General features: G+C 44.3%; 1 protein-coding gene across 1 annotated transcript in view; it reads left to right on the plus strand.

Moving 5' to 3' along the window:
- CDKAL1 (CDK5 regulatory subunit associated protein 1 like 1) overlaps nt 1-19,485 on the plus strand; it is a 596,376-nt gene that overhangs the window by 341,119 nt on the left and 235,772 nt on the right. Inside the window, exon 10 of the mRNA XM_066579425.1 lies at nt 17,372-17,517. Within this exon, the coding sequence (XP_066435522.1) occupies nt 17,372-17,517 (146 nt within the window). The remainder of the gene's footprint in view (nt 1-17,371; nt 17,518-19,485) is intronic.

The raw sequence follows: 19,485 nt of genomic DNA on the forward strand, positions 1-19,485 counted from the left end.
GTGATCTGCGGTAAAAAGGAGCATGCTGCGATTTATTATCCGTGCGTGACATCTGCAAATCAAATGAAGGTGTTAAATGAAGTGCGGACACCCCATGCTTCCCTGTGGGCGGCTTGATTTTCGGATCTCGTGTGCGGGTGCCACGCGTGGATTCCGCAAATCAAATCCGCCTATCGACCTTGGGCCTAAGTCACATGATTGTGTATAAAGAGGCAGAAGCAAAAATGTTCAGAGGTTCACCAGTCTGTGAAACGTTACGTCTAAAGAATGTGGAACAATTTCAGGAAACTGTCCCTCAATGCAAAACAGTGAAGAAGTCCCAGGACTGCTGAGCAGCTGGAATCCTACATCAGACAAGAATGGGACAACATTCCTCTCCCGAAACTCCAGAAATTGGTCTCCTCACTTCCCAAATGCTTATATTGGGTTCACATGGGACGGAATTGCCGTGGAATTTCCGTGCGGCAATTCTGCCTGCGGCTCCTAATACCGGGATTAGCCAGGCATGTGGACGAGATTTTGCAAAAATCTCATCGACACGGAGCGGCCAATCTGTTGTGACATAACCGGGCGGAAACTGACATGGGGTGCAGAATTCAATTTCGCGGCATGTCAATTCATTTTTTTTTTCCGCTGTAGCCTCACTCCTTTATGGGGAGAGAAAGCGGCAGCGGAATGCCTGTGGCCGAGCTGCTCCAAAACCTGCGGCGATATGCTGCGGGTTTTGAAGCTGCAGCTCTCCTGTGGAAATCTCACGCTTTTTCCATGCAGCCAAGTCGCGAGATTTCCGTGGGATTTCCAACCCTGTGTGAACCCAGCCTTACCGACTGCCAAAAAAGCGAATGGGATGCTACATAATGGTAGTCATGGCCCTATCCCAACTTTTGTGAGATGTGTTGCTGCCATCAATTTCTAAATGAGTCTTTCTTTTTTTTTTAAAAGCACAGCGCCCCAACTTTTTTGGAATTGGGGTTGTACTACATAGATACATACAGCATACATATCGCTGTAATCATAGAAACATAAGGGAAAGATTTCATAAGACCAGCGTTTCATACACCGGTCTTAATACTATTCCCGTCGGCGCACAATGCGCCTAACACATGAAGAGGTACGCGCTTCTTCATACGTTAGGCACTTCTCCGCTCCACCATACACCTACACAAAAATCTATGCCAGCTAGGAGCGGCTATAATTTATGACAGTGTCTGGTGCAAATAAGACGTAATGGCACACCCCATCTATACGAGCCAAGACCCCTTTTTGGGGAAGTGGTGTAGAGCAGCATACTTGTCTAAAAGTGGCAACATTGTTGCATGCTTGCACCAAAATTGAAGACTTGCATGCCAAAATCGAATGCTGAATCTTCCCTTTTAGTTTTCTTTGTGCTTTGTTTTAATTTGAGGTGAATGCAGAGATGTAATGATTAGTGCTGAAATCCACTTTTAGCAGTTCCTGGTAAGAGCCCCGCTGCTAGGAGAACATGCTAGCCAAGTGCTATCCCCTTGTAGCAGAGCCTTTATTATGTTTGCTTTGTGGTTCCCAAGCCTGAGACTGAAGCTCTTAGCATGCAGCTGCCCGGCGGGCGGTCGTCCGTGTGTGCCGATTGAATACAACAATGTGGTTTTACATTCTATTGACAGGGAGGTTTTTCATGTAAATCTAGGCCTGTAAATTACATTGTGGGCTATATACAACACTCCATTACTGTATACATTAATGACAGTAAGTACACATCCTCGTCCTTCTATCAATTCTATATTATTATTGTAACCATCCCGCTTATCACAATAGCCACTTGTATGCCATCTACAAGAATGATGTGTCTGATTGTGTGCATCTCGCTGCTTTTCACCCCATATCATGTACAGTATTACACATTTTCATTCCTGTTTGAAGCCAACATGTTCTGTATAATATGGTAATTGGGATTCATTTTTCACAAATGAGCCCCCCACACTAATTTTTTTTCTTATTTTGTGATCTAAAGATATTAGCTCGGTTCTTGAATTAGATTAATAACATTGACACATAATAGCCTAATGCTACTAATTGCATCCAGTAATATGGTAGAGAACAAAAGTAAATTAATGTTCTTTGTCTAGCTCAGGTGCTAATGATTGCGCTGTCATTGGTTCTACTGTAAAATGTTCGTTACATGTTGCGTTTCAGACACAGAAGCCATATTAGTGATATTCTATTCACTACCTTTCATCTGATTTTCTGTAGCCGTACAGCATATTTATTCTCACACAAAAAGTGAGGTTCTCCGCAATTTTTTTTTTACATTACACACTAAATGGAAAACCACTGGTAACACTGACATGGGAAAGGACTTGGGGATTTTAGTTAAAGGGGTTGTCCCGCGCCGAAACGTTTTTTTTTTCTTTTTTTTAACCCACACCCCCCCCCGTTCGGCGCGAGACAACCCCGATGCAGGGGTTAAAAAAACAAACCGGGTAGTACTTACCCGAATCCTGGCGGTCCGGCGTCTTCATACTCACCTGCTGAAGATGGCCGCCGGGATCCTCTCTCTCTGTGGACCGCAGGGCTTCTGTGCGGTCCATTGCCGATTCCAGCCTCCTGATTGGCTGGAATCGGCACGTGACGGGGCGGAGCTACACGGAGCCGGCATTCTGCACGAGCGGCCCCATTGAAGACAGCAGAAGACCCGGACTGCGCAAGCGCGGCTAATTTGGCCATTAGAGGCCGAAAATTAGTCGGCACCATGGAGACGAGGACGCCAGCAACGGAGCAGGTAAGTATAAAACTTTTGATAACTTCTGTATGGCTCATAATTAATGCACAATGTACATTACAAAGTGCATTAATATGGCCATACAGAAGTGTATAGACCCACTTGCTGCCGCGGGACAACCCCTTTAACTGTTAGCTTAAGTGGAGCCGCTAGTGTCAGGCAGCTGCTGCCAAGGCATTGGGTGCATCAAAAGAGTTATAGGGGCACATGATGAGAACATTGTTCTTCCTCTTTACAAATCGCTAATCAGACCATACATGGAATATTGTGGACAGTTTTGAGCATCGGTAATCAAGAAGGACATATCAGAGCCTGAGTGGGTACAAAGCCGGGCACTGAAGTAATGAATGTAATAGATAGACTGCAATACCCAGAGAGGGTATCAAAATTGGGGTTAATTAGTTTTGAAAAAAGACGGCTTAAAGGAGACCTAATAACTATGTATAAATATATCAGCGGACAATACAGAGATCTCTCCCATCATCTGTTTATACCCAGGACTGTGACTGTAACAAGGGGGCGGCCTCTACATCTAGAGGAAAGAAGGTTTCTACACCAACACAGAAGGGGGTTCTTTACTGTAAGAGCAGTGAGACTATGGAACTCTCTGCCTGAAGATGTGGTGATGGTGAACTCGATAAAAGAGTGCAAGAGGGGCCTCAACGCCTTTCTTGTCCGATACAATATTCTATGTTCTAATCATTAAAGGAGATGTCCCGAGGCAGCAAGTGGGTCTATACACTTCTGCATGGCCATAATAATGCACTTTGTAATGTACATTGTGCATTAATTATGAGCCATACAGAAGTTATAAAAAGTTTTATACTTACCTGCTCCGTTGCTGGCGTCCTCGTCTCCATGGTGCCGACTAATTTTCGCCCTCCGATGGCCAAATTAGCCGCGCTTGCGCAGTCCGGGTCTTCTCCTCTTCTCTATGGGGCTCCGTGTAGCTCCGCCCCGTCACGTGCCGATTCCAGCCAATCAGGAGGCTGGAATCGGCAATGGACCGCACAGAAGCCCTGCGGTCCATGGAGACAGAGGATCCCGGCGGCCATCTTCAGCAGGTGAGTATGAAGACGCCGGACCGCCGGGATTCAGGTAAGCGCTGTGCTGTTTGTTTTTTTAACCCCTGCATCGGGGTTGTCTCGCGCCGAACGGGGGGGGGGTTTAAAAAAAAAAAAACCCGTTTCGGCGCGGGACATCTCCTTTAATCGCGTCAGAAGGTTCGGTGTTTCGGGGATTATTCCAATTGCCAGATTGGAGTCAGGAAGGAATTTTTTTCCCTTAAATAAGGAAAATTGGCTTCTACCTTTCTCTGGATCAACATTGTGGCTTAATAGGCTGAACTAGATGGGCATGTATCTTTTTTGTCCTAACATACTATGTTACATGTTCAAGTTACATTGAATTGCTTACACAACGTGAAAATTACATTTTAATATAATCCCTTTCTATGACATACTTTTTATGACGTTTGCTGGAGACCAAGATTTCAAATACCTACTGGTAAATAGTATCAAATGGGGAAGGCAATGGCAAACCACCCCACAAAAACAGTCTGCCAAGAAAACGTCACAATGTGACGTCACCCTAGGAGTCTGTCACGACTCGGTGCTTGCACCAGGGGACTTTACCTGAAATAGTATCATATTGACTTCTGACCCCTTCAGAAAACCTAAATCTCTATGGTTTCTCCTTAGTTTTGGAAGAAAATAAGAAATCCATTGTTGACCCTTTAAGGCTGCATTCACACAGCTATATGCCAATTGCGTCCGAGAATCCCCTACGTGACCCAACAGTCATGTGACTGCTGGGATGCCCTGGCACAGCAGAGCTGCAGGGTACTAGCAGGCTCTGAAAAAAAGACAATGTGAATGACCCTCAGAGGTTTTATATGACATATTAGGGGTCATAGATAAAAAAAAATAGTTACAGAAATAAGTAAAACAAAATTACACAATAAAATGAAAATATATACATAAAAAAGAAAATGACCCAAAGCAGATGCCAACTAAAACCGTCGCTACATGCGCCCTGTAATCCAAAACCATACATATATACGTCTGAAGCAAAAATTAGGAATCCGTTCCTGTACTTCATTTATACGCATTTTTAAAAAATGTTTTTAAAAATGCATTTATTTAAGCTTTTTACCGCAATAAAACAAAAAAATAGGAAAAAATTCAGTGAAAAAGAGTGAGAATAGGGCTGATCCCTCTGCGCTGTGACAGCCCTTCATATATTTGTAGACGGCTATTAAGTTTCCCCTCAGCCTTCTTTTTTGCAAGCTAAACATTCCCAGATCCTTTAACCGTTCCTCATAGGACATGATTTGCAGACCGCTCACCATCTTGGTAGCTCTTCTCTGAACTTGCTCCAGCTTGTTGATATCTTTAAATCGGGGTGCCCAGAACTGGACACAGTATTCCAGATAGGGTCTGACTAAGGAAGAGTAGAGGGGGATAATGACCTCACGTGATCTAGACTCTATGCTTCTCTTAATACATCCCAGAATTGTGGTTGCTTTTTTTGCTACTGCATCACACTGTTGACTCATCGTGTGGGGAAAATCGCCTGTGTAAATGAACGTTCAGGCTACCTGTCCACGGCCGAGGCGGAATATCGCCTATATAATAGATTGGCTCACAGCGGAAAATCACGGCAAATTGTAGCATGCTGCGATTTGAATCCCACGAGCAGAGAATTGCTATGATTCTCCGCTCGCACATGTCAGGCTGCACTTTCCATAATTCTCCTATGGAAAGCGTTCACTGCGTTAACCGCGGCCGGATTATCTCCGCGGATAACGCAATGACAACTAGCCCGTGGACAGGCAGCCTAAATGTTTCCAGTGGAGAGCCATTTTTATTATAGGATAAACAAATCTCCCCATGCTTGCATTTGTTTAAAATGTTTTTTAACTTTTTTTTCTCTAAGGCAGATCTCACAGCAGACGCTTTTTACCACGACTAGAGCAGCATCCCGAATGCTGCGCTAACCGCAATACAACACCGCCTTGATTTCATTGGGGCCGTGCAGGCTCTCTGCTCTATCTTCACCCATTTTAGCTCTTTTTAAGGCACATCCTCACCCATCACAGTGATAGGGTGCGCAAACGCTGTAACATGCCTTTGAAAACGTAGCATGGAATCGTGGTAAAATGCTGCAGTTCTGCGTGGAGTTTTCCGAACGCCCGTGTGAGAGCAGCCTTAATGTTCATTTATAATATGTATTTCTTGTTGTTGTATTTTTGAATTTATATTTTTCTCCATGAGGCGCACTAATTGGTGGTCAATTAATTGCTTGTTAATGCAGACCATATTCTTAGAAAACATCAAGCGTGGGTAGTGATGGTGTCTGCTGATTACATAAAGGTGTAAGTGGAGGAAAGCTAATTAATTCAGGTCTTCTGACAGAGCGGTAACATGTAATCTAGCAAATGTTCGTTATCAGACCATGGTGATTATCTTGTAGGCATGTCATTCTGTTATGTTACTGTTCCTTCCGATGTACAGATTATGGACAAAAATATGGAAACACAAAATGCATGCCTTAAAGGGTTGTCCCGCGCCGAAACAGGTTTTTTTTTTTTGCATAGGCCCCCCGGTCAGCGCAGGACAAACCCAAGGGATGTGTTGAAATTAAAAAGAAAAAAAATTTTACTTACCCGAATCCCCTCTCTGCAACTTCTTCCTTCTTTTCCTCCAAGATGGCCGCCGGGATCTTCACCCACGATGCACCACGGGTCTTCTCCCATGGTGCACCGTGGGCTCTGTGCGGTCCATTGCCGATTCCAGCCTCCTGATTGGCTGGAATCTGCACACGTGACGGGGCGGAGCTACGCAATGACGTGTAGAAGGGGGCGGAGCCAGAACGCCGCTCGTGCCCGGACCGACCAGAAGGGAGAAGACCCTTCTGCGCAAGCGCGTCTAATCGGGCGATTAGACGCTGAAATTAGAATGCACCATGGAGACGGGGACGCCAGCGCAGGGAAGGTGAGTATATAACTTCTGTATGGCTCATATTTAATGCACGATGTATATTACAAAGTGCATTAATATGGCCATACAGAAGTGTATAACCCCACTTGCTTTCGCGGGACAACCCCTTTAAGTTAGTTGAGATTCTAAATCATATTTTACAATACTACCAGTAAAGTTTATATCATAAGGGCAGCTCAGTGCTAGTGATTAACATCCCATGCTGATCTCTCCTAATGGTCTGGGATCCATACATGTGTGCTACAGCGGAGTTAGTCGGCGGTGCTGTAGTTGTTGCGTGATGCAATGATCTATATAACAGCGCCAACACGTGGTAAGCGGCATTTATTTTCAAGATAGCATTCTACGCTGTTGTGAGGGAATTGTGGCAGAGCTGACGGAATTCCAACGCGGTCAAATTATTGGGCCCGTATGGTGGGCGCCTCTGTAATAAAGGTAGCAGAAGTTTTTGCTGTATCATGAAGCTGAATATCCAAGATTATGGCAGCATACAGTCTGGAAGAAGCGCATCCGACAAACACCAGCGTGGACGGAAATGTGTGTTGAGTGACAGAGTGAGACAATCATTGCATAGGGTTGTGATGAAAAAGGAGCAGACTACAGCTTTGGTGTTTCCATATTTTTGTCCACCCCCTGTACATTCAAATGTACAAGGTTATGTAATAGGACAGGGGCACTCAACAGGCGGACTCGGGTCTAAATGCAGACCCCGGTCACTAGCTGTCCATACCCTTGCCATCCGGACCAGGAGATGTTGCCACTGCCAGTTACTCTTCCTCCCCTCCACTAACCCCTTTCACCGTGACGGGACCTGGATATTTTAGCATCTCAAAGTTAACAAAAAAGCATCCAAATGGTTACCTGTTAAGCACATGCTAAAAGGACATTGTTTTGGCATACAAGCTGTGGAGTCCAGTTGCACATTTTTTTTAAACTTTTTGCTTTACAAACGCATCTTTCTGACAGTCAATAATAGTGAAAAGAGGTCTTGTAGAGCGAAATAAAGTTTACTCTAGGTGACTATTAATCACCATGAAATGGAACTCCCTATTCATACTGGTATCTGCTGTACACATTCTGATCTATTTCATCTCTATTTTCAATACTTGTGTGAGCCCCAGACTCGGACTGGTCCACCCTGGAGTCGGTGAATCCCTTCATAGCCAGCAAAGAGGACTGTGAACTTGTAGGATTGACGGCAGCTCCCCATGACAGGCTCACTCCCCACAACTGAGTAAGAAGATAAGTGTGTTCTGATCTCGCTCCCTGACAAACACTGCAAGATGTGTTGAAGATGAGCAAGTGACAAGATAAGACCTCTTCATTCAATGTGACAGGCAGAGAGGAGGCCGTCTACTTACACCGTGAGCCCACCTTCTTGACCTATGATATGCACTGTCCTCTTCATGTCATGCTGGCTTCTGCCCATTAATGAGATTAAAACTGCATGTGAATGCACTGCATAATCCATGGCAGAATGCCCACAGATCTCTGCCACGGTTTTAGAGGCTGTATCCGCACAGAAAATTCCACATTGGATTTTGCCCTGTGAATGTACCCCTCAGAGGGCTTTCACATGAGTCATAATGTTCTGTGCAAAAGCGATCTGCCTCAAATTCCAAATGTCTAACATGTAAATTTTGTTGTGGAATTGGGGCAGAATTGCAAGGGATTCCAGCACAAATACACCTTACACGTGCAAATGGTAACGTGGCGTGGCCTGATGAGTCCTAGTACCAATTGTTTCAGGTTGATGGTAGGGTTTGTGTGGCATTGACCCCAGTTGTTAACAAGGCACTGCGCAGGCTAGGGGTGGTCACATACTGGTGTGGAATGCTTTCTCATAGCATGGGTTGGGTCAATTGGTCCAACGATGTCATTAATCAGTGCCTACTACATTTTCGTGTTTAATGACCATTTGCACCCCCAATGGACTTCATGGACTCCCACAATGATGGGATTTTTGGGCCTAAGCTGTCCAGAATTGGTTTGAAGAGCGTTCCGGAGCGTGCCTAAGAGTGATGTAGTCTGCACGTTGGCCAGACATGAACCTAATTGAGCATTTATAGAATGATGTAAAGAGGACCGTTCACACCTGAGATCATGCACTTACAAATACCATAGAGGTGTGGGTGGCTATCCAGACAGCATGACCCAACATCCCAGCAGACGTCCTCCATTTACTTGTGGAATCGATGTCATGGTCAGTTGCTGATATTGCCGTCCTAGAGGGGGTCCTACATTACATTACTTCCTATGCCATAGCCTAACAGTGTACGGATCACATTCACTGGGAGTCGGGGGTGGCCAAGCGCTCTCCTGTGTCGGAATAAATGCCAAAATGCAACTACCAAGACCAGCGCTGACAAACTGGGCTTCGGTGTCTCTTTTGTAAGACTTCCTATTGAGCGTGATATCGGGCTGTGAAACTCAGTCTAATATCAGGCCGGTGAACATGTGAGATAGCCGCGGACATGAGGCGCCTTTCTATCAAGATCCTCTCCCATCACTACTGGGAAGTTGCGGTCATGTGACGTGGCTCTCAGCCGCGGTGGAGGATTGGCAACTGTTTCCCATTGTTTTCAATGGGAAACCTCACGTCACGCTTGTGTGCACATCGCACGCTGTGGAATGTGTTTTGCTACAGTCCTATTGAAAATAATGGGTGATATGTTCTGAGGAATGCGAAAAGTTAGACATGCCACAATTTTTTCCCGCAGCGCATGATCTATACTAAAGAAAAAACAAAACCCAGCACCCTAAAATCCTGCCGTTTTCACACTGTGCCGCGGCCAGGAAGCATGGGCTGCATGAGTCAGGCCCCCAGCAAATGTTTAGGGCTTCCCCCTCTGAAAACTGCTGCAGGCGGTAACAGATTCTTCCATAAGCTCCCTACACACGGACCAGCGTGATATCAGGCGGAGGAGCGTGCATTTACACTGCGATGCATTCTTATGTCAAAAATGGCTCCCATCATTTCAGTAAGGGCTTATTCACACGTCCGTGTATCGGCTGGGTTTTCACGCCTGGCCAATATACGGTGTCCCTTTCTGCAGGGGGAGGCGGGCTGGGCCGGGAGCAGTGCACTGAGCTTCCTGCCCTCCTCTCCGCCCCTTGCCACTATTTGCAATGGGAAGGGGCAGGGCGGGGCAGAACTTAGCTCCACTCCGGTCCCGCCCCTCCCATTGCAAACAGTGGTGTGGGGTGGAGAGGTTGCGGGAGCTCAGTGCACTGCGCCCGGCCCTCCTCCTCCCCCTACAGAAAGGGACACCGTATATCGGCCGGGCGTAAAAACCCACCCGATATATGGATGTGTGAATAAGCCGTAAAGTAGCGATCCGAGTCACAGGATTGGCAAGTCTTTTCAGCTTTTTCAATAGGAAACGCTACATCGCGCTCTTGTGCACACTGGCCCAATGATAGATAGCATGTTAGGATGAGATGCTAATTTTCAATTGGGCAGCAATTATTTATGTTCACCCAGATAACCCCTTTAAATTCCTCTCTAATCCAATAGATCTCCTTCTCTAGCAGTCCTTTTTCCACTTCAACACTTTCCAGTGTGGAGCAATACAGCGGATATGTAGCAGACAAGTACTCTGGTGAACCAAGGGTTATGTGTTGCTTCAAGCTATTTAACAAGTGTGTGGACGTCTTCTCCTTAATATGGCCCTTTAAGTGATATATTCGAGGGGGGGTATATGCCTGACAGATGCCATCCAACACTGATAACCTCCCATGTTAAAAACACACACTATGTAACATATATGTGTTTACCTTTTTGTACTGTAGCAATCTAAAGGGTCCGCTCTGTACTTCTGCAGAGGGGTCTATTCTGTATCGTTGTGAGCTACAAGCAGACAGGTTCCTCTCCGTATCGCCTATTTGTCTTTGTTTTTGGCATGTACCGCAGACTTCTGACCTGCTAATAAAGCCGTGTCTACAGTATTAGTTAGCTGATCGTCTGTCTGTATTTGCTTCTAACGCACAGACAATTATTAATGAAGTATTGTGACGAGCCGCAGCGATGCACACAACAGCTTCGCCTGAAGCCCAGATTATCAGCCGGAGACATTGTTCACAACTGGAGACACAGTTTGTGGCCAAGAGGTGAGGCCCAATATTGGCTGGCTCTCTGTTGGTTTTTAGAACCGCCTGAAGGGTTTTAGGGGAAGCAGTTTTGGAATCAAGTGCTTTTAACCCGTATTGGCTGGAAGGCGTGTAAAAATAAAGATGCTTTTTTTTCTAAGAGATTAAGACAATTTCCCCGGGAGGCTTTGCTGCAATATTCCTGATTTGATTTTCATTTCCCATATACAAGCCGCCTGGTAGGTTAACGGACGACTTTGCATAATCTTCTAATATAAAGCACAGCTGGATACCGTTTTTTGTTTTTTTTTACATTTTCGCACATCCATTTACAATGGAAAATGTGGCTTTTCACTATAAACAGGTTGTGGGTGTTTTTACTTCAGTGTTGTAGGCTTAAGAAACCCCTTCACCAGGTATTCAGTTTTCGTCATATCGTATTTGCCTACATTTTTGATAATTTTTTTTTTCATTGTACTAAAATATTAACCTGTCGTTTTTAGTAAAAAAAAAATAAAAAAAAAATACTGCAAAACACATGCGATCTGAATTGAGCCCCTCCACTTAAAGGCTTGTCAGTTTTTCTGACATGCCTGCTTTAGTAATTACTTGTATCCCCCATGAAGCAATAGTTTTGGAGCATCGTTTCTTGAGGACTGCATTATGATGTTCCTCTGTTATTCCTCCTGGAAACGTGATTAAGTTGACAGCTGTGTGTTACCATTCCCATAGTAGACAGGGTTTATTCCTAGCTAATCTGACTCCAATCAGTGTTGATCGTGTCCTTCAGAGTGTCTGCTTGTTTCCTGATTGCAGAAACAGAAGTTTCAGGGGGCAGGAGGGAACTTTCACTTAGGACTAAAATAGGCCGTGTTACGTCTCTTCACAAAAACATGGGGGAGAGATGTAGCATTCCATTTTTGGGCTACAAAAGTTGCTATATTTGAGACAAGCATGGCTTGTGCAAAAGTTTTGCAACTTTTAGACAGGTACGCCTCTCTGTGCCACTTTCCCTCAAAATGGGGGATTGACTTGTCAGAAGAAGGTGTGGCCACCCTGGACTGATGTATTTTTGTATAATTTACGCCAGCAACTGCTTCAGCTCCTAGCTGCTGTATATTTCTGTTTAGGTCCATTGCATAGCTGCCACTGCAGATTTTGCCGCTGATCCACAGCAGATTTCATCCTTTCAATTGAAGGGTGCTTGGAGTCCGCCTGCAAATCTGCACCAAATGGTACAAAATTTGGTGTGAAAGTTGATGACTGTTTTGGTTTGCATTTTCTGCAGAAAAGTCTACCAAATTTGTTGTATGTGTATATATGTGTATGGGTATATATGTATGTGTAATATATATGTGTGTGTGTATGGTATAAATAAAATGGTATAGTTATGCGTTTGGATGCTAGAAAAAGTGCAGGTATTCATTCTTCATAGGGGGGAGTGGGGGTTATGTTTTGGAAACACAAGTGTCTCCACTTACAGCGCATGCTCAGCAGCGTCCATACACGTCTGTGGGCACCATGGAAATCAGTGGAGCCCATAAAAGACTGTAATAAGCGGAGCCTGGAGTAAAAGTGTACCATAGAAGATGGTAGTAAGCTGAGCACACACAGGAAGCACACATTGTGGCACATAATGTTGCTGCGCATGCTCCGCTTATTACTGTGTCGTATAGCATGGCTGGACATGTGCAAACATTTTTGCTGCGGAATTCGCGGCCAGATGCCCACTGGGAATTCCACAACAATGTCCGTCCGTAGCATCCATTGGAAAATGATTCTTCAACACACACAAGCGGAAATCATAGAATTATATGCGTGTTTCTTCAGATCTTCTTTATAAGGGCTTATTCAGACGTCTGTATATCGGCCGGGTATTCACGCCGGCCAATATACGGCGTCCCTCTCTGCAGCGGGAGGAGGCTGGAAGAGCTGGGAGCAGTCCTCTGAGCTCCCACCCCCTCTCCACCCCCTTCACCGGGGCTAACTTCTGGGAATTAGCCCCACCCTCATCATGTCTCCCCTCATTGCAAATAGTGAAGAGGGGTGGAGAGTTAGCAGAGAGGGGGCGGGAGCTCAGAGCACTGCTCCCGGCTCTTCCAGCCTCCTCCCCATGCATAGAGGGACGCTGTATATCGGCCGGCATGAATACGCGGCCGATATATGGTCGTCTGAATAAGCCCTAAGCCTGAGGAAGAATCCTGAGTAGGTTGCAAAGCTCGCTAAAACATCATGTATTTTTGTTAGTCACTAAAAGGTATCCTCTCTATAAGATGACTTGGTTTCTCTTACTGAGAACAATCGAATTTTGCTCTACTGGCTAACACCGTGCCAAACTTTTTTTGGTTTACCTAATGGGGTGGTTTCACACACAGCTTTTTTTTTTTTTTTTTTTTTTAAAGTCAGTTCTTAATGCGGTTTTTGACCAAGGCTGAAAGTAGATCTGTGCAGAAAGGCGAGGTCCAAGCCTTCCTTTATATTTCCCATGTCTTGTGAATCCACTTCAGGCTCAGAAAATGGCATCAAAATTTGCATTAAACTGTAGCTTTTTGGAAAAAAAGTTTTGTCAAACCACCCTTAAGAGAACCTTTCACGTCCGCACAGCACCATAAACTAAGTTCTGGTGCTGTTAGGGGATGTGACAGGGCGTCGGGTGATATGTTTGTGATACTCACCCGCACCTCCGCTGTCACCCGGTAAAGATTGCGTGCCGCGCCAAAGTCAGGCTCCTTTCAGGTTGTCGTGCGCACTCCCCCAAAGACTTAAACAAGCCCTAAGAAAAAGAAACTCCGTTTGTGTCCCATTACTTTTCTCTCAGAGCTAACAAGAGTTAATCAGGTTATCGGAGGACACGGAGAGAAGTTCTTGCTGATGACACATTGCAGCCTGCATGTCAGGTTTCCTATAGCATGAAGGTTTCATTTACAAGCTGTCCATACTGCCCTCAGGAATGAGCACATTCACAGTAACTTTGTACTTGAACTTTATTGGACTCAATTATTCTGGGAATTTCCCCGCCTGTCCAGAACAATGTTCAATGCTGGAAAAATAACGTGCCGTCGCTTCTGCTCCTATCAAATGGTGATGTGATCATCCTAATTACAGGATGTGCCAGAGCTAGACTATACAAGGATATGATGGCTACTCCGTACCTACAGCAGATCAGCAGCTCACAGATGGGGGTCTCCAGCATTCAGGCTTGTGGAGGGCTCTGCTCATGCTTCTCTGCTTTTAGTTAAGTTGTGTGCATATAGACATAAACCCTGATTTATTCATCAGTTGGTTGTATATTATGTTAGCACCATCTGTAAGTTTTGTTAAAGGTAAGGTTATTTGATAGGAGAGACTAGGCAACTTGACATCATATTCTGTATAAAGCTAATAATCAATTTGACCAACGGGGGTGAGGGCCCTGCTGGCCGGAGCTTGCACTCTATAAGGGTCATCCAAGAGGTAAAGGTGCTTGTTGTGTACCGTGGTCTTAAGATCCTTAAAGGGGTTGTCCGGCAGAAGCAAGTGGGTCTATACACTTCTGTATGGCCATATTAATGCACTTTGTAATATACATCATGCATTAAATATTGGCTATACAGAAGTTATATACTTACCCCCTCCGGTGCTGGCGTCCCCGTCTCCATGGCGACGACTAAACTTCTGCTCTGGTCGCCGCAATAGTCGCGCTTGCGCAGAGAAGAATCCTCTTCTGGAGAGTCCGGGCTCACGAGCTGCGTCCTGGCTCCTCCCCCTTCTCAGCCTCATCGCGTAGCTCCGCCCCGTCACGTGGTGCCGATCAGCCAATGAGGTGGCTGTAATCGGCAGTGGAGCTCAGACTGGAGAAGAACATCCATGGTGCACCATGGAAGAAGACCAGCGGTGCACCTTGGGAAATGACGGCGGCCATGTTGGAAGAAGATTTTTATAACTTCATGAAATAGCTTCATGGTGAGTAGAAACGCTCTAAAAAACAGATTTCCATGGGTAGTTTGTGATGCTTGCTTAACATGGGGGAATGGGGTGTGAAAAATTTTTCGTTTTGGCCGCGGGACAACCCCTTTAACTCTTTCCAATCCACTGTCTGACATCTGAAGACATTATGATTTAAGGCTGTACAGCTCCGATGTTGGAAGACACCCGTCGGGGCTCTCTTACTGTATATTGCCAGCCTCTCTGCTGTCGGAGCCTATCCAACGTGTCGCCTCATGCAGTACTGGCTTTAGCCAGCATATAGCACTGTTGTATAACGGCAGAAAAAGAGTAAGCCCCCTAGGAAAACCAGGATACAAATTGGATTGGAAAGGGTTAAATAGGATTCTCGACATGAGTCAGTCACCTGCCGATATCGGAGTTGGGGTCCATCTACACAAAACCATTTATCATTTGAGTGAACAATGTCAGAGTGCACTTCTACGGCCTGTTTATACAGCAGATACATCGTTGGACCGGTCAAACAAGAAGTCGTTGACATTCGCTGTATAAATGACTGAGAACGCCTGAACGGTCGGTATTTAAACCAGACAATTAGTGAAAGAGTCAACAATGATTTTTTTTATGCCTGCATAAAATGAACGAAAAGCGAGAAATTCATCGTCCGTCGTTCGATCGTTGGCTGCGTTTACACTGAACAGTAACGTTCTGTGTAAAAGGGCATTACGCTTGCATAGGAAATACCTTTGAGTGTATGGAGTGTAAGGGGGATTTCTGTTGGATGAAGCAATCAGGTTCAGAGAGAGAATGTTGAAGAGGGGCAGATAGAGAAGTTACCGTATTTTTCGGACTATACGACCCACCTGACTTTAAGACAATCACAAGTTTAGACAATAGAAAATGGGATATAATTATGTCATACTTATTAAAACTTTCCTGGTGGGCTAAAGAAATGGAGGGTTTAGTTTTAAGTGGACCTGGATAGTTGCAATGGCCCCAATAGTAATTATGGCCTCTCCCAGTGGCCCTATAGTAATTGTGCCACCGGTAGTAACAGTGGCCCTCAAGTAGTAATAGTGTCACCCAGGGATCCCAGTAGTAAAAGTGGCCCCTATTGTAGTAGTAATAGAGGTATACCAGTGATATGTGTAGCAATAGTGGCCCCAGTAGTAATAGTGGCTCCTAGTTGTGGTAATGAACCAGTTCAAAAGGAGCAGACATTTTTTAGGGAATTTACCCATGTGGTTTTATGGCACAATTTTTTTTTTTTTTCTTCAGCTACCAAAATTATTTTTACTTCCTTTTTTTATTCCCTTGAAATACAGGGCTATTCATATCTGTCGTCACAGTTTTTTTTCAGTGTTTTAGTTTTATTAGGGGTAAAAAGCTAAAAAAAAAATGTTTTAGGGCTTATTCAGACGAACGTATATCGGCTGGGTTTTCACGCCGAGCCGACATATGGTGTCCTTGTCTGCAGGGGGGGGATGGAAGTGCCAGGAGCAGAAACTGAGCTCTCGCCACTATTTGCAATGGGAGGGACGGGGTGGAGCTAAGCTCTGTTAGCTCCACCCCATCCAGCCCCCCTCCTATTGCAAATAGTGGCAAGGGGCGGAGAGGGGACGGGAGCTCAGTTCCTGCTCCTGGCTCTACCATCCTCCTCCCCCTGCAGAAAGGGACACCGTATATCGGCTCGGCGTGAAAACCCAGCCGATATACGTTCGTCTGAATAAGACCTTAAATATATATTTTATTTTAAAAATTAGTATATTTAGGCAAAAATAAAGTACAGGAATGAGTTCCTTGTTGAGTTCCTTGTTTTGTTCCAGATGTTTTTCTATATGATTTTGTAGAGTCTCGGATTACAGGGCACATATGATTTAGGTTGGCATTGGCTGTGAGTTGTCTTCTTTTTTTCTTTGTATTTTAATTGTATTCTGTAATTTTTTTAAAATCCTATAAGACCTCTGCGGATCATTCACATTGTATTTTGTTATTTTTACTCTTTTCCACTGTAACTGGGGTATTGATCTGGGTATGCTAATGGAGCACCTGGCAATTACCTAATCACCGGGTTGAATAGCGGAAACAGCACTTCCGCTTTCTTTATTCACTACGTAGCACTCATTGAAAATTTGCTTCTGCCTTCTCCTCCGCGTCCTCGTCTGTGACTAACAGCCGAGGACCCAACCTGCTCTTGCTACATTGCAGGAGCTTTAATCCCGCACCGTGTTTTAATTCTCGAACAGAATTAAAGCCTAGGACTAAACTCCAAAAATTGACAGTGCTTAATCCTTGTCGGGTTAAGAAATCACCCCCCTTCCAAAAAAGAAAGTCAGTGAGTAAAATCCCTGAATCGCTGAATCTTCAGCCCAGTTCTAAATCCTCTGTTCTGCCATATCTTCAGGTATCGTTCCATCCCCGTCTGACTTTAGCAGATACCTGCTGTTATGTTTCCTGCAGGTGTTGACCTTCAGGGCTCGTAGACTCCTTATTAGCAGCTGCTTTCTAACAACACGCAGTGCGACTATATAGTGTAAAGACTATATATGTCACCTAGAAAATACAGCCGATAACCATTGTTTTTTCTTCACCGATTTAGGAAATGGCAAAGATTTTAAACCATCCCCGGGTGTATGCGTTTCTTCACATCCCAGTGCAGTCTGCTTCAGACAGCGTGCTTATGGACATGAAGAGAGAATACTGCGTCGCAGACTTCAAAAGAGTGGCGGATTTCTTGAAAGAGAGGTATGTTTACTCGTGTGCTGAGAGAGATTAGCAGCGCTTTCTTCCACAACATCTGAAAGGTAACTTATTTCTATCGCCGCACACAAAAATGAATACGAAATCTTCAAGGGTCTTAAATTCTGCGGAACAAAGCATCCATGTGTCTCTTCACATTCCTCTGAACAACTTGTATCCATGTGAGGTGTATGTTCTATATATCAGACCATTTGATGTTCCACCTGCTTGTACAGGTAGCTGTGAATCCAGGTATGAGCAGGTAGAGAATTCTATCCTCTATAGCGGAAAGGATCAAAGCGTGACAGTGCTGTGCCTGTCGCTGTAGTGACATCGGGGACAGTGCTTTCCCCAGGGCCGGAGAAGTGACAGATATTGCACCATCATGTCTCAGTTAGCCTCTTCACAGAAGGTATGATACTGCACAAGATCAGGTACACAACACCGGACGTGGAACATGTGAATGTCCCCGGGATCTTATTAGTCCTGCTGTGTGGTGGGGATCTGTGCCGTGAATGTCCTGTTTGGAGTCTTTATGTTGGAGAAAGGGGACAAAAACTGAAAGTGAGGATGAGGTCTCACAGTCACACAATTAAAGAAAGAAAGAATTACCTGCGGCCGAGCATTTTTCTAGTCACGGACACAACATAGAACATATGAAAGTCACCATATTAAAAGGCAACTTCAAATCCCAACGTCATAGAAGAATTTGGGAGTACAAGTTTATATATCTTTGACTCTCAGAGGTATAAACATCTCAAACGGCTTCATGCATCAGTGGAGAATATGAGAAATCTATAGCAGAGATAACACGCTGGCCTGGTGACCCCCTAATACCAATCTAGAGACCATACAACTTTCACATCCCTTATCAGTGGACTAATTTAGTATTTACTCCTCTGCTCATCCTGTTCTGGTATTATTTTAAATGCAAATTCATCACATCATATCTGTGGCTTGTCATATGTATGTGTGTATATATGTATGCATGCTTCTTCAGGTCTATTCCATTATGCCTGAGGAAGAACCCTGAGTAGGTTCTAAAGCTCGCTATTATTACATCATGTATTTTTGTTAGCCATTAAAAGGTATCATATCTACAAGATTACGTGGTTTCTCTTGCTGGGAACAATCACATTTTACTCTACCGGCTAACACCGGACCAAACGTTTTTTCTTTTTACCTAAAGTTGTTTTTGCATGGCTCTATATGATCCAACAAGATCAGCACTCATTTAAATGGGCTTTATACGGGCTGATTCAGACTGTATGGGTGACAAATGTTCATACATATGATCATCCATCTCCTATAAATTTCAGCTGTCCGGATGCAGTGCTTTTTTTTTCTGGTATTTCGAGACGGATCTGTGACAGAACCTTCGACCAGAGTTGCATCACGGATGTGAAACTAGCCTAACGCTATTTTCTAAAGCATTCCTATTTTTTGTAGCATTTTTCCCCACGCCTGCCTTAAACTTTTGCACAATATTGTAGCTAAGGTGTTTAGGACATTATACAATTAAGGGCCAATGTAGACTTTAACCTTTTAAGGGCCAAGCTGTTTTGTACCTTAAGGACCGGACACTTTTTAGGGATTTTAGCCATGTGGTAGTTTTACTGCCTTATTTTTTTCCCTTTAGCTACCAAAATTATCTTTACTGTGTTTTTTTTTTCTGTGACATATAGGGTGATTTTTAAAATATTTTTTTCACTGACTTTTTTTTCCGTTTTTTTAAGTTTTATTGGGGGTAAAAAGCTAAAAATAAATGTTTTTAACATTGCTACTTTTTTTTATTAGTATATTTACGCTAAAGTAAAGTATGGGAATGAGTTCCTTATTTTGTTTCGGACGTTTTAATATATAACATGTATGGTTTTGAATTACAGGGCACATATAGCGACGGTTTTGGGTGGTGTCGGCTTTTTTTTTTCTTAGGTACACATTGTTTTATTCTGCAATTTTTTTTCGACGTAT

The sequence above is a fragment of the Eleutherodactylus coqui genome, chromosome 9, assembly GCF_035609145.1.
Source record: "Eleutherodactylus coqui strain aEleCoq1 chromosome 9, aEleCoq1.hap1, whole genome shotgun sequence".
NCBI classification, from domain to species: Eukaryota; Metazoa; Chordata; class Amphibia; order Anura; family Eleutherodactylidae; genus Eleutherodactylus; species Eleutherodactylus coqui.